This window comes from Falco punctatus (genome assembly GCF_963210335.1).
Source record: "Falco punctatus genome assembly, chromosome: 6".
Classification (NCBI taxonomy): Eukaryota; Metazoa; Chordata; class Aves; order Falconiformes; family Falconidae; genus Falco; species Falco punctatus.
The window spans coordinates 250,535-265,614 of record NC_137585.1 but is presented as its reverse complement, the minus strand read 5'-3'; the positions used below and the strand labels follow the sequence as shown (position 1 = coordinate 265,614).

Genomic DNA, 15,080 nt, shown 5'->3' with positions numbered 1-15,080 from the left:
TGCAGATATTGTGAAAAAAGATGCACAGTAGGGAAGAGTGGAAAAGGCTCAAAGGGGAATGCAGCAGAAACATATGGAAGACTTAAAGCTATGTTAAACCAAAGGATTAAATGGGTTGAATTTTCTTACATATTCCCATTTTGCCGTTTACACAAAGATTTGAGATTTGACTAGCTGTAAATTAATTTAAGCCACAATGAACAGACCACCTCTGTATCTGTTGGACAGTGTGGATCACAGTAATGCTGCTCCCAGCAATGCAAGAGTTGTGACTACCAAGAGCATCTTGTTACTTCCACTAACAAGATTCTCAGTCATTTATGCAAGAAGTATTCACAAATTGGATTCTGATGTTAAGCTGAAAGGAAGTAGCCTATTGCAAGGCAAGAAAGGTCAACAGGGACCTTTTTTGCTGTATGCAAGGGCCTTTTTTACAGTATGTAGAGCTGTTTGGTAAATGTAGAAATGTATAGCTACCAGCGACCCGAGTGGTGGAGAGGACTGGCAGTAAGTTACTGCTTTCAGTCATGTAAGAAGTCTGTTGTCACAGTATAATCAAAGATGTTAAGAAATTATGCACCACTACAGGAATAGGGGAAAAAGTCAAATTGATGAAGGTGAGAAGATTTGGACTTTAGGACAGCGACCAAAGATTTAGCAAGCTCTGAACAACTGGACAGTTATCTAATTATCTTCAGACTAGTGAACCAAGGCACCATGCTGCCCTGAGAAACCAGTGAGGCGGGGAGGTAAACAGTTCTCTCCTGGTATTCTGCTTGGCTCAGTCTTTTTGGAAGCTGACACCAAACTGCTCCCCACCATCTTTCTCACCTCCTAGCTGCCTCTTGAGAAGGTCTCAATTCCCAAAGTCCACTACTCAGCTTTTAACGTCTTAGGGAAGGAATCTGGTTCCCAGTCCGCAAAGCAGAGAAACTTCCCTCTCAGATCTTTCCAATATGCATCCTTAGGGAAGCAATGACCCCCAGGCTGGGCCGTCACCTGAGAAGCCACAAACCACTGTAAATAGAATCCGTAATGAGCTGTTTCTTTTATGCCTCTTAATGAAAAGAAAAAGAATCAGAAGTAGTTGTGTATTCACCCCTTGAATGGACTTAGGGGTGCAGATGAGCGACAGCACCAAGAGAGTCAGGATGCTGGCCTTGCCTGTGCTGGGGGAGGAGCACGGGATCCAAACCCATGCTATCTTGTGATAGGCAGGGGCCTCCAGGCCCCAGAGCAGCAGGTTGGAACAGGTTAGCAGCAGTGAGAATATCAGACCAAAACAGGCTCGTTGGGTGGGCAGGGTAGTAAGGCTGTCGGGGAGAAAGGGAGCAGCAAAGGGCTGAGGAGAGGCTGGGGGAGCTGGAGAATCACCTACTTCTGTTCGAAAAGGTTTCAGTCCCCTCCAAGGCACAGAGAGACACGTGGATCATCAAGGGAGGCAGAAGGGAACAAAAAATACACTTTTATGAGAAGCAGAGGTGTTGAGAAGAGAAGGTGGTGGAGAGCAGCTGAAGTGTATCCATCCCCCCCTCCCATCTTCTGTAAGGGTGTTTTTCTCAGGGCTTTCCCTTTCTTTTCTCCTCCCCACAGCAATCAGCCAAGCTGGGAAGAGGAGATTGTCTCTGAGCTTAGCGGCGTCTCAGCACAGAAGACTGGTAGTAAACAAGCAACAGATCTGCGGGCTGTGGAAGCCACAGGAGCAAAGCCTGTGCAGGGACCAGGATGAGCACTCCTGCAGAGGTAAGAACACAGGCTTGCCTTGCGCCCTGCTGCGCACCTGCACTGCACCCCTCTTTGCACTGCTGCACTGCGCCGCTCACTGCCCCTGGAACCGCAGCGGCTGGGTCTGCAACAGGGTGTTCAGAGTTAATGATGGGTATGTGGTGTGAGTAGTCAGAGGTTCTTGCCTTTCTTATTCCTCATCCTAAAGGCCACTCTGAGGCTGCATTTGGATCTGTCTGAAGCACTGGCCAATACATAGTAGTAGTAGTAGTAGTAATAGTAACAATAATAACAATTAACAATAACAATATCTTTTATTGTATCCCCATTTTTTTCAACAAAATATTTTAAGGAGTTACTAAGACACAGATTTTCCCCCCACAAATAATTGTGGGTAAACATGGCATAATGTTCTGAATGTATGCTAAGCCTAATTGCTCCCCACTTAATGCATTGTCCTTTTCCTGATTTGATGTCTTATATAAGTAACTAGTGAAGTGCTAATTGCATATTTACAGGCAAATTGCACCAAACTGAACTGTTAGCTCAGTGTTGCTAAAATGTACAAAACATTCAAGGACAATAGAGATAAGTAAAGTTTTCTGTGTAACTAAATAATACAAAAAAGAAATGTGTATGTTTTGTTGTGTGAGAGCCGTTCAATGTATTGCAAGAATTGTGTCTGTAATACAGTCACTTTATCTTGTCTGCAATTTTCCGGCTGAATAATGTGCAGAAATGTTTGATTTGTGCATCCATTATCATATTTCTGTGTGATAAAGATCAGACAACAACCACGATTTTAAAGTTATTGGCTGTGGTTATGCTTCAGGCTTTTAGTACTCCAGAATATAATTCAGCAAACTTTCTGTTTAGTTCCTCATGTTAGCAGGTACTATGGCTAAAATACTATTTCTCAAATGGCATATAATGTGCTCAGTTTATATGCTTAGGTGATTTACTGACAAAAGATAAATTTAAGAAAATGTTGATGCTTTTCTGAGTATTGAGGCATTAGTCTGAAAACATGTCAACCATATAACTAATGTGATAAACACAATTTGGGTAATAGCCAAATTCAGTAGTTCGTGGATAATCTACTGGCTGAAAAATAATACACCAAAACTGTCTGGTAAATAGTTATGAAAAATAACTCCCATTCTCCCTGCCTTTGATGTCTTTATTTTAATTTACTAGATTTTCATAAAAGTTAGATGCTTCTATTTCTGCATCAGCACTAAAACACTGGGAAAATGCAAGGTGAGGAAGAAGCGCACAAAAGAACTTCAGTGTCCCTTGCAGAACTGAAGAATAGCTCACAAACAGAAAGAAGGAGATGCTGAAGGAAAATAAAGTTCTTTGGCTGATTTAATTGCATCAAATAGTTCTTGTTTTAGTAATAATAGTACCTGTCAAGATTCTGCTAGCCTAAACCATGCTCATATTTGAATTGGCTGATTCATGTAGTACACAAATTCAAAACTATTCATTTTATAATTAAGGACAATTATAAGTCAGCTTTTAGTCATTTTACAGGCATTTGATCTCACTTAGCTACAGTGAAGCCATTTAAATCTGAGCACTTGCACATTCTTCAAAGAAAAGCATAAAAAACCTGAAATTGTAGTGGAAATTACATTCACCTTCAACTTCATGCAAATACGAATCATCCTTCTCACTTACTCATAATCGAGGCCCATATGGAAAACCTCTGTCAGAGCTTAAAGGCGTTCTATTCTGTTCCACAGGCTTGTTCAAACTATTCACTTGTCCCTTTATGTGGAGCATGCTGGCTGAGGCAGCCAAGCCTCAAAACACACCACAATAAAGTGCTTCTGCTTCCTGCAAGTGTGTAACGCTCCTGCATCCTGAGCGTGAGAAGTGTTTATATCCCATCTCCAGTTCCATCCAGTCAAATGCATACTTCCTCGACCAAGGGTCTCTGAATTAGGAAAGGCTCTGTTTTTCGGTGCCTGTGAAACATATAGTCCATTTGTGGCATAAAAGTGGAGGTCACACAAGACAAGGATTCTGACAAGGCTATTGCCCAGGTCAGTATCTTGACAAGAGTACTGAAAGAGCAGGTGTTTGTATGGTTTTCTTTAAGCTGTTGTCATGGAAAAGATATAAGGGAAAACTAAGTATGACTGCCTTCCTCTATTTTCTTGGTTTATGTAAGTCCACAAGTTCTCTCAAATTCATCCCCAGTAACAGAGTAAAGATTAGAATGAGATTCCTGTTGAAGGTGGACTCTTTGAAGAACACTGTTTATGCTTATGGCTCACGTAACACAAACCTTAATACAGTTTCCAAGTAGAGGTACACAACCAATTTCCACCCTTGTCTCTTCTTTTGGCGTGTGCTGTGCTCAGACAGCTACTTCCCTAGTTGTTTCACATTGGGTTCTTGAGGGGGACAGTCTAGCTCTCCTACAGTTTTATAAAAAAACTATTATTTAATGCACTTCCCATTTCAAAACGAACATAATGTATAAGCCCAATATAGACCTACTGTTAACTGGGATTTCAGCAGAAATTGCTGTGACAGCCTTGAAATACCACTGTCTTGCTAGGATCTCCACAGCCATGACATATCTTACTCAAAAGAGAGAAACAGATGTCCTCCGATAACATGAAACCAAAGAACTGCAAACTTACCAATATTTTGTACTAGGAATAGGCCAGATTTTCAATGTGAAAAGCAAAATGTTCATTGCAATAGAGAAATCTGGAGCATTGTGAATGTAAACAATTCACTCTCTCCCAAATGGTGAGAGATGAGGGCTTGCATGTTGGAGAATACTTTTTCTTATTCCTTTTCAGCCAAGCAAATTTTCTTTCACTCACTTCCCTGCCATACTGTTAGGTCATGACACTTAGTCTCTACTTGAGAGCTTTTTTACTACAAGGGGTGTATGAAAGGAATTTGGATTTCCTGCTTTATATTTCCTACACTGTATTTTGCCAGTATGATCATGTTCTGTATCTAGCATCTTTTAATGCCAGGATTCACTTGTATGTACTTGCTCTCCATTTAGTTATTCTGCATCCTGCCTAAAGAAGTCAGGAGAATAGTATTTTAAAAGGGAGAAAAGCAGCTAGGCACTTAACCCTTGTTAGCATTTTCCATGAGTCAAGTAAGCTAACGTCTGCTCTTGAGAGGCTTCTGTTAATGACTGAATAAAATGCACATTTGAAAAATATAAAATTATGAGGTCCATTTTTCTGTTTCTTTCTGCGTTTTCTGTTCTGCTAATATTTTTGTACAGGAATTGTACATAGTATATTAGGCAAGATCATTAACAGCAGACTTATTAATTTCCTTGGCTTTCCTTTGCTTCATTTCTTCTTGTGATTTTTGTAAAGATCTGTTTTCTGTTTTTGTGGAAAAGAAGACAGATACAGAGTGTAGTGACAAATGCGGTTTACCTACTGCATGTAAGGGAGCAGCAGGGTAGGCAGTCTAGCAACTGAGAGTCATGACAAGGCAGGCAAAAAGTAAAGACTTCATCAGCAAGGGGTACACCCCCACAGCATGGGAATGGGGGCAGCGGGTGAGGCAGGTCTGGTGGCAGTAGCCAGGGTGAACCAAGAATGCAGATTGCCAGGCAAGTCCATTGCAAGGAGGCAGGACCAAGGTCAAACCTGCAGAATCGGGTCTGCAGGAAGGTCAGGACCAGGGCAGTGGGTTACACAGCCGGCTGCAGGCACAACTGCTGCTGCAGCGTAGCTCAGGTGGAGATCATGCGCGGCAGCTGCATAAAGCAGCTCCTGGGTGAAGAAGTGGGCACCTCCACCGAGGCTGCTTCTAGCTTTTTCTCAAAGAGTTCCAAGGGCTGTCAAGGTTTCTCAAACAGCTTTCTTTTATTGGAGAACCAGGCTTGAGCACAGGGAGCTAAGCTTGAGGCTGTTGGGATTGGCCCTGACACTGGCATGTAAGACTCTCCAAGTAGCACTCCCATCAGTTTTACACCTATGAGTTTTACTCCTTGCTTGCTGTACTATTTCTTCTCTATCCCTGTTCCTCTCGGGTTTTCCATTATCTTCTGCTTTTCTCCCTTTTGCCTCCATTTTCTCACTGTATATTCTTATTCAGTTATTCCACTTTTTTTTTTCCCCAGTTCTTTCCCTTTCCTTATATTACCAGCGTCCATTCCTGATCTGTTCTTTTGTAATCTGCTGTTCTGCCCTCTTATGTACAACAAAGTAGGTAGAACCAGTGGACACATAAAGTAAATGTCACTTTATCTAACTTTATTCAGGTAGACATCAGAGGTGTATCCTAACATAGTCAGCTAGCTTCCTTCATAGTCAACAGAGAAAAAGACAGGTAACTGGGCAGGACACTTCAGCTCATTCTAAGGCAGATGTCTAAAACAGAGCTGTCCCCATAAGGTGCCTGGCCTTCTCCACTGGCTAAAGAGACACACCTAGATTATGAACACAACTAAATTAAAGTGAGATAAAATCTGTATATAACATCTTCTCTGTGACTTACTGCAGTTTTTAGACTAGGGCAAGTCTTTTCTCCTGCTTGAATTGGACTAGAGTGCTTAGGATCCAGGAGCCATTTCTTCAGGAGGAATAAGAAATTAGTGCCCAGGTTGCCAGACTGTAACAGAATAAAGAATGACCAGTCCTAGCCATCCTGTTATTAGCTTTATGGGCTCAAAAAGGCTTTGATATCTTCAGGAGGTGTATGCAAGGTGCATAAACCAAAAGGAACTATGGCGGGACAGACCTCTTCAAGGCAAGCTGGCTTCTCAATGCATTATTCATAACACTGTTCAACAGTTGTAGCTGGAAAAGACAGGGAAACGAAGGAGGTGAGAAAGCCCCTTGGAATAGAGTCACCTAGATGACTTGGATGACTGTTGGTATTCTGGCAGTAGTCCTGCAAGTGATTTTCTAGTAGATTAGATGGAAGACAGAGTATATGACCGGTGCTAGCTTTAATATTAATTTTTCTGTCTTCATTTTTTGTCTTATTTTTCTCTCTTCAGACCTGTGACCAGCAGCTGAGAACAGGTGCAACAAAAGAACGATGCCTTCAGGGGAAAAGCCTACTTCTGTGTACACTTCTTCTCAGTACTCTCCTTGGCTTTACACTGCTTGTCACCTACATCATGATGACTTGTGGTCTAGGTATAAGATGGGTTATCCTTTTCCCTGCTTCCTCATCCACCCCATTTGTAAGACCCCTTTCTCTCCTAGATGCCTCCATTGTGTATTAGGCTTCGCATCTCTCTTAAGAATCAGATTTTCAGTATCTCAAAGAATCCTAACACCAAATGTAAAAAAGGTACACTATTATGTATCTTCCTTGGGTCATAGTGGGGAGGGAACCCCAAACTTGTCCTCCTTCTCTGCCTGCCATTTAATATGCCTGGGCCCAGTTTTGAGGGAAAGCATCATTATATTGCTTGTATCTCATCATCATGTCATGCTCTGTCTGTAGTCACCTCCAGGAAACTGGACTGAATATGAAATTTTGAGCTCCTCCTCCACCTTTTTGTCTCTGACTTAGTAAGTCTAGTCCTAGTTCTCTAGTACAGATCAGTGCAGTCATAGTATCAAAAGAAAAGCTACAGTCCCTCGCTAATGGGGGAGCTGTGAGCATAGCCCAGAAATATTAATTTGCCTTTCAAATTTGCTAAAGGACTATCTGAAGAATGGTCCATGTAGATGTTTATGCATATGGAATGCTTGGTACTAAAAGTGCAATTACATTGGTGGATACACACATTCCCTGCTCAAAAATAAATCATTGACTCTTCATGTACTATTATTCTTTTGCCCCTGTTATGTGTTGGAAACCTACATAGACCGAGGGAAAACTGTTAATTTAGATCTTGTCTGCTTCTACTCTGCCTACCTTTTACCATGTCAACTGTTGAAACCATAGTATAGAATGCTTTACTTTGATTTACAAGTAGCTTATCTCAGTAAATAATTGATCTGAACTGATGTTGATACAAGACACTGAACCAAGATGAGAACACATACCCAGTGATCTACAGCAGTTTAGATAAAGGGAGTTTTAGATCAAAGCAAGATGTACTAGAAAGTCTGTCCTGATTTAACAGATGTGATTGCTGAGAAATGTTTCCCGTACATGAACATCTCCCTCCACATTTTAAACTTGGCTCCTTATTTTCTCTGTGCTCTGCCCTTCTTTTGCTCCATATGTTGACACCATCAGTTGCTTCTTGTTTATCATTTGGCCAGATTTGGCTGATTCAGAGAAAATACACTGAGAAGGCAGAATAATCCAACCTGTGACTGCCTAGGTAGTATGAACAAAGGACACCATCTCTGGACTGATTACTTGTCCTTTATTCAAAGTATCTCCCTTGTAATGTGCAAAGGCAGTCTTCCTGTGAAGTGAAAGAGCACGCTTTGTTGCATATTCAGCAAAAACTTACATGGAATTCAACATTCTGCGTGCAAAGGGGTTTGTACCAAAACTAAATCTTTCAGGGGAAATGTCCCACAGATAACTTCTCGTTTTTTCATTTGGAGTTGTTCTCACTCTCCACTGTTACTGTTCAGTTCTCTCCTATTTACTTCCTGCCCAGGATCCTGTGATGCCGAGCTGGGTCTTACACTGTTGGCCAGACTCCTGAATTCTAGGAATGACACTATAGACCCCTGTGAGGATTTCTACAAATATGCCTGTGGCAGCTGGGAAGGCAAACACTCAAACAGAACCACAGAAGAATCACTAAATGTATTTGATGTGTTGTTGGAAGAAAACCAGTTGATCCTGAAAAGGCTCTTAGGTAGGGACAGATGATTGGTGTGTTACCTTCAGCATCTTCCTCAGTCAGAGCTGGGAATACTAACTGAGAGCACAATCATTCCTAACAGGGACTGTGTCCAGCCTCTTCATTCTTCTGTGTATGACAATCTTACATGTACAGATTTATTCTTGATCATATCATATTACAACAGCTGCATTTAAAACATTTTAGTACCCTTTACCAAATCTAACAGATGAAAGTCACACTTTAAAATTCTGACAGCAGCCCAAACCATTTCCTGTTCCCTTGTAAAAGCAGACACTGTGCTTGTCTGAATGTGCGCTCTGGTCATGTGTCCTGACTCCAAGTGGGACTGAAGCCCAGATGTGTACCACCTTCTGCTTGTGCCCCTGTTCCCATGCAAAGAAACTCACGTATTTGGCCTCAGGAAGACTCATGGCACTAGAAGGTCTCTTGCTTTGAGTGACCATGGAAAGTGTGGATGTATTTACTAAATTGGTCTGAATCAAAGCACAGTATAATATTTTCTCACAGCTTTCTGTGCTCTAATACTGTCCCAAATTAATTATTTTTTTCCTCAGAGGCCCCACAGTCTGGGATAAGAGGCTCAGCTAAGGAGAAAGCAATCCGGTTCTATCGATCCTGCATGGATACGCAACGGATAGAATCCCAAGGAACTCAACCATTGAAGGACTTCCTAAATCAGGTGAATGTTTCTGCTATCTCCTCTCCCTTTAGAAGGTAATTCCTGCAGGGAAAAGGAAGTTAGGATCATATGGCCCTACATATTGGAATTTTGCTGGCAGCTGGCCCTGAAATAAGCTCATGGTTCACAGTACAACTTCTAGGTGTTAAATCAGAAGTCTAGCTTTAAATGCTGTTTCAAGATGTGATTTTCTGACATCAGGTATCTGAATCATTCCTCATGACCTTACATATTACTTCAGGACTGAACAACAACCAAGACTGCAAAGAGGGATCACTTTTAATCTCAGAAGCTCAGTTCAATAGGATTCAACTTCCAGATCAAGGATCATCTTGCAAAATGGGTGAAATTTTTGTGTCTAAGATGTGATGGCCATCCACTACTCCAGGCTTCAGGGGAGCTTGTTTAAAGAGGAAAATGCTTTTCTTTCCATTCTGGGAGACTCTTCTCAGTGCCAGGGATGGTTGTACATGGCTGCCATGCTAAATGTGATTACAACCTATCTCCAAGGAGGACGCAGAACCTTCCAGCAGAAGGAACAGTGACTGCAGGTCTATCTGCAAATCTGCATGTCAGGGAGGCGGGACCTGTAATCCCTGATCCCTGGCTGTCCTTCTGGATGGCTTTAGAACAGAGACCTTTTTCGTCTCACCTTCTCCTGCTTTTTTCCTGTATAACTTGTTCTGTTGAATACCATTCCTTTTCCCTGTGTCATTTTGCAGTTCATTGCTTTGCTTAGGTGAAAGTATCAGGTCATTTTAAAGCCAACAGGGTATGTAGACTTCTTCACGAGTTTTCCCTGTTGCTATTTGCTTTGTTGCTTCTCAGTTGTCATAATGACTGAGCTCATACAAGTGAAAAATTATTTTGTAAATATGGACCAAACAAGTGTTTTTCTCACCTGCTGTCATGCTGTGTCTCCCCCTCTCTAGGTTGGTGGATGGAATATGACAGGTGCAGGGAAAGCAGAAGACTTTAATGAAACTCTTCGGACTCTCATGGGCAGATACAGCACATTTCCCTTTTTCAGAGTCCATGTAGGACCCAGTCCTTTTGACCTCAAGACCAATATTATTCAGGTAAGCAGGTTAAAGAAAGAAATTTTTCAGGAAGCACTGGGAATAAAGAGTCAATTACATGGCCCATGAGACCCAAACTTGCTGAATTTAAGCCTATGTTCTTCTGTGAAGAAAGTTTTCCCTAAATTTCAGTAAACTTGATTTTATGACATAAAAAGCACTTATTTCTGGAAATAAGCAGATGAGGAAGAATAAATTGCTTACTTCTCACTTCTCCTGCCTGACAGTGTAGACTGTACTTCATTGTGGAAGGGACCGGTTCTTCTAATGCTGATTGGTATGACTAGTACAATAACGGACTCTGAGTGCTAAGTGTCTAATACACAGTGTACTATGAATTTTGCAGCTCACTGTTGTGACTGAAACCTGCTAGGCAGCTAAGCACCACACAGCTGCTTGTTCACACCCCCACCCCAAATCAGAAGTATAGAAGTGTGAAAACTCACAGGTTGAGAAAAAGATGGTTTAATAGTGGAAAAAAGAGGGAAAAAAAGAACAATAAGGTAAAAAAGGAATAGATGCAAAACCCACCAATTGCTCACCATCAACTGATCACTGCCCAGCCAGTTCCCAAGCAATGGCAGCCCTTGCCAACCTCCTTCACACCCACTTTTATTATTGAGTACAATGTCATGGTATGGCAAACACCGGTGGTCAGTTGGGGTCAGCCGTCCCAGCTGTGTCCCCTCCCAGCTTCTTGTGCCCCCCAGCCCACTCACTGGTGGGATGGTGTGAGCAGCAGAAAAGCCCTTGGCTCTGTGTAAGCACTGCTCAGCAGTAACTACAACATTCCTGCATTATCAACACTGTTTTCATCACAAATCCAAAACACAGCCCTATACGAGCTGCTATGAAGAAACTTAACTCTCTGTCAGCCAAATCCACTACATCATGTAGAAATATTCAATGTGGTTTGCATTTGACCATCAGTCACTGCAGATTGTAATGAGCTTGTAAATGAGCTGCAGAATATGACAGAGCCACAAAAATTACTTAGCAAACATTTTCCAAAAGTAAGACACAGAAATTAACAAAGCCTGTTAAGCATATTCTCACATTTCTAGTGTTTCTGAAAATAGTGAGATGCTTTTCCTTTACTCCTTTTTGCAGATTGATCATCCTGAGTTTGAGATGCCACCTGAGAGTAAAATCAAAGAACAAAATTATCTTGAGGTAACATATCAGAGGCTGAAGAAAGGTAAAAAGGTATTTGGTGTAGGAATTTCCTTGAAATGCCTCCTGGCTCAGAGTGGTCTGTTTCCGTGGGTTACAGTCACTGACCTCTGAAAATGTCTCCAGAAGGAATTCTTTACAAAAGTCTCTACTTTTCCAAAAAGGTAGTTTGTAAAGTGCAAATCATTTTATATGCCAGGATTACAACTCCTACTGTAGAAACAGAATGCTATAGTTCAAATTTGTATTTGCTAAATAACATGAACCTGGGCTTCCCTCTAGGTTCCACCTTGAATGAACATTTATAAAAAATACCATCCAAAGAAAGGCTTTGTAACTTTAAATCTGTGTATTGGGGGAGGGGTAACTAGCATTTTAGAAGTTATTTTAAAATGTTTTCACCTAAGCAGGGGAAAAAAGCTCTTTGACTTTGGGAGTCATTGCAGCAAAATTAATTTAATCAGAGCTCTGTCATTTTTCTGAACTTTATAAAACCTGAGTTTATTTCAGTTTCTCGGTCTGAATTTCAGAGAAGTCCTCAAAAAAACCCAAAACCCCTGTCTACCCATCACAAGCATTCCTTTGATACCTCATGAACATAGAAGTAAGACTCTGGCATTTTGTTTCCATCAAAAATACTGGTTCATTGTATTACTACACATCTCTCCTTTGCCTTCAGAAAAGGCAGGCCTACATCCCCAAAATTACTCTGGTATTTAATGTAATTGTAAGCTGGGACAAAAATAGCCTCTTGAGAATTCGGTGTTCTTCACTGAGAGAGGAGCTGTACTTGGCAAACTGATTCCACATGAAGAATTACATGAGAATGTTGCAGTGAAGAAGACAGTTTTAGGTACAGGGATGTAGTGGTTTTGAAAAATTGAAGCTTACGTGGTCAAGGTGGTTGGATGGGTGGGGTGACTAATTTTCAGTCACGTTTCTCCCGCTGATCATATGCTTTGTATTGCAGGTTCTCCGTGTGTATCTCTCATATTTGAGGAAATTGGGGGGTCTACTTGGAGGGCCACTGGATGATCCCACTGATTCCTTTTCCCTTACTTTGTCCTTCATCTCTAACCTCCAGCGAGTTGTCACCCCACTGCAGGAAAGACAGCAGAGGGGGATGCTGTTCTTTCGCACTACCATTAGGGAGCTACAGGTATCTATGCCTTCGAACTCGAGCAACACAATTCCATGTGGCTCATACATAGACATTCCAAAGATCTAGATTAAAACAGATATGAGACAGTCTGTTTAGATACTATTCCTTTGCAACTTGAAGTCTGTTGAGCTTTAAATAATCTATTAACTTATGATCTTTTATTGACAGCAGTTGGATTTTTCAGGCCCACCCCTTCCCCAGTGCTAATTTGATAAAAAAAGGCAATTGTCCTTTTCTACTATAATCAATACCCACATTATGAAAGCAGTTTAACTTGTTGGAAGTATCTCTTTACACAGTATTAGGGAGACTATCCCAGCTATTTCTTGGATCCATAGTTCAGCATGTAAGCTCCGTTTTACTTCTAGGAAAAGGCACCTGCTATTGACTGGCTGTCGTGTCTCCAGGCTGTCTTCCACCCTATGCCAATGAACCTCTCTCAGCCAGTTGCAGTGCATGACATGGATTACTTAAGAGGCATGTCACAGCTCATCAAACAGTGGCACAAGAAAAGGTAGGAGTCAATATCTCTGGTTTTAGTTGTTCACGCCTCAAGAAATATTAAAGAGGCCTATGTTAAAGCCTGCTGAATCCAGTAGCCTAATGATTGCAAGGGTGCTGTGGCTCTGTATCCACAGGTTTAGCCAGTACTAAGGCTTAGCATATATTCCAAATAGACTTGCACATTCACGCACCATATATGTACACACATACAAATGTATGTGATGTCACACAGATGAACAGAGATGGAACACAGTGCCTTTACTGGCACCCACCCATGCATAGCATTCATACAAACATGAACAGCCCAGACAGCCTGATCCTGTTCCTCCTCTCCAGCTGATCAGTATTGGTCTATACTAGTGAAATATATATATGAACATACACAGTAAGGATCACTCCAGTAGCTGGTCTCAGATATTCAGTCTGTCCAGAAGCTGGGGCCAGATCCCCTGGTGTCCACAGCTGCTGGCACCTGGATGTATGAGCTCCCGAGTCCTGCAGCACCACTTTGGTTGCTGGTACTCTAGTACCTTCCTGTTACAAACACACATATACAGGCAGATCTCTCCAGCAGCTGGTCCAAACTGCTAGTCTCTCCAACAGCCAACCCTCAGACCCGTGCTGTCTCCAGCAGCTAGCCTGAACCAAAGTCCCTCCAGCAGGCAACTCTCAGACTCCTTGTCTCTCCAGTATCCAGTCCCATCCCCACACACTGAGAACAGAATGTTATTTAAGAACAGCATTTAATAAGATAGGACAGATTCTGGTGACCATGTGCAAGGCTCAGTCAGGCAAGCCACGAGTTTATGCTCAACCATTCCCTCTTACCACTTTTCCTCTCCACTTTCCCACATGTGTTTCCCCCAATACACCATGATCCCTTCCCTTTCCCTGCCTTTGGTCCTTCCCGTAAACATCCCATAATAAGTCTTAACGAATCCCACAGACCCCTCAAAATACTCTATAAGTTTCACCCAGTCCTAAAAACACTCTTTCTCCTGCTTCCCACAAAGAATCCTGTGCCCCAGCAGGCAATTACCCCTTGAGTCATCAGTGTTCTGGGGAGAGCATTTCTTTGGTTGACTCAGCCCCAGGTGTAGCCCATCCAGAGTACTTCATTGCCATTGTTCAGGTTACTGGGGTTCCTCTGCATGAAATTATTCCTCTGACACTTGCCACGCCTCTGTGTTTATAGTGACCAACCTTCAATCTTCAGTCTTTTTAAATGTCATTTTCCTACAGGATCCTTCACATTTATATGATTGTTTGTCTGGTTGGGAATCTCTCGCCAGCCCTTGACAGTAGATTCCAAGATGCACGCCTGGAGCTATCTAAGATTCTTTATGGAAAAATGGGATCTAGAATGGTGAGTTAGCCCTTAACCATCTTCTTCAGACTCACCAGCAGCTGAACACACCGGGACATGCCTTCTGGATGTTCTCTTGATGCCTCGTCTGGATGGAGTTTCTCAGATTTGTGACTCTTACTCTTACTGGAGCAGGGGTCCTCAAACTACGGCCCGTGGGACGGATACACCCCCCCAGGGTCCTCAATCTGGCTCCCTGTATTTAAAGAACCACCATCCCCCACACACAAACACACCCGCTGGGGGTTGGCGGGGGAAACCAAGCAGCCACAGATGATTCCTGCCATGTCATCCGCGTGCCAGCCCCCTGGTTAAAAAGGTTGAGGACCCCTGCCCTAGGGCATTAACTGCTTCCTTTTTCTCAAAAGAAATGTGGGAGTAGACATGGCACAAAACTTTAGAGAGCTAAGTGCACTGTATCATGGGGTGTCAGCTAGCATGTGAACTTCATCTTGTGTGAAAGTAAGTGAAGTAAATCGTAAGGAAATCAGTCTTCTATTGATTAAAGCTTTCTGAGGTAGCCTAAATGGAACTACATTACTTATCACTCACTGCTGTCATTTTTAGATAGCGGCGTATTTGATACTGACTGCATGTTTACA

General features: G+C 42.2%; 1 protein-coding gene across 11 annotated transcripts in view; it reads left to right on the top strand.

Moving 5' to 3' along the window:
* The window catches only part of KEL (Kell metallo-endopeptidase (Kell blood group)), a 40,094-nt gene that overhangs the window by 10,442 nt on the left and 14,572 nt on the right, over window positions 1–15,080 (top strand). For 5 of the 11 annotated variants that reach the window (XR_013928762.1, XR_013928763.1, XM_080391382.1 and 2 more), the window contains exons 1-10: window positions 1,260–1,497; window positions 1,594–1,743; window positions 6,728–6,869; window positions 8,303–8,506; window positions 9,070–9,194; window positions 10,127–10,273; window positions 11,384–11,479; window positions 12,417–12,605; window positions 12,977–13,122; window positions 14,355–14,478. Coding sequence is in view for 9 of the 11 variants with exons in the window: in XM_080391382.1 (XP_080247508.1) it covers window positions 1,726–1,743; window positions 6,728–6,869; window positions 8,303–8,506; window positions 9,070–9,194; window positions 10,127–10,273; window positions 11,384–11,479; window positions 12,417–12,605; window positions 12,977–13,122; window positions 14,355–14,478 (1,191 nt within the window). In the remaining 2 variants the exon portion in view is untranslated. Of the gene's footprint in view, window positions 1–1,259; window positions 1,498–1,593; window positions 1,744–3,473; window positions 3,777–6,727; window positions 6,870–6,938; window positions 7,027–8,276; window positions 8,507–9,069; window positions 9,195–10,126; window positions 10,274–11,383; window positions 11,480–12,416; window positions 12,606–12,976; window positions 13,123–14,354; window positions 14,479–15,080 lie in introns of those variants that run through there. The other 6 variants (XM_080391386.1, XM_080391385.1, XM_080391384.1 and 3 more) reach the window with 6 other exon arrangements.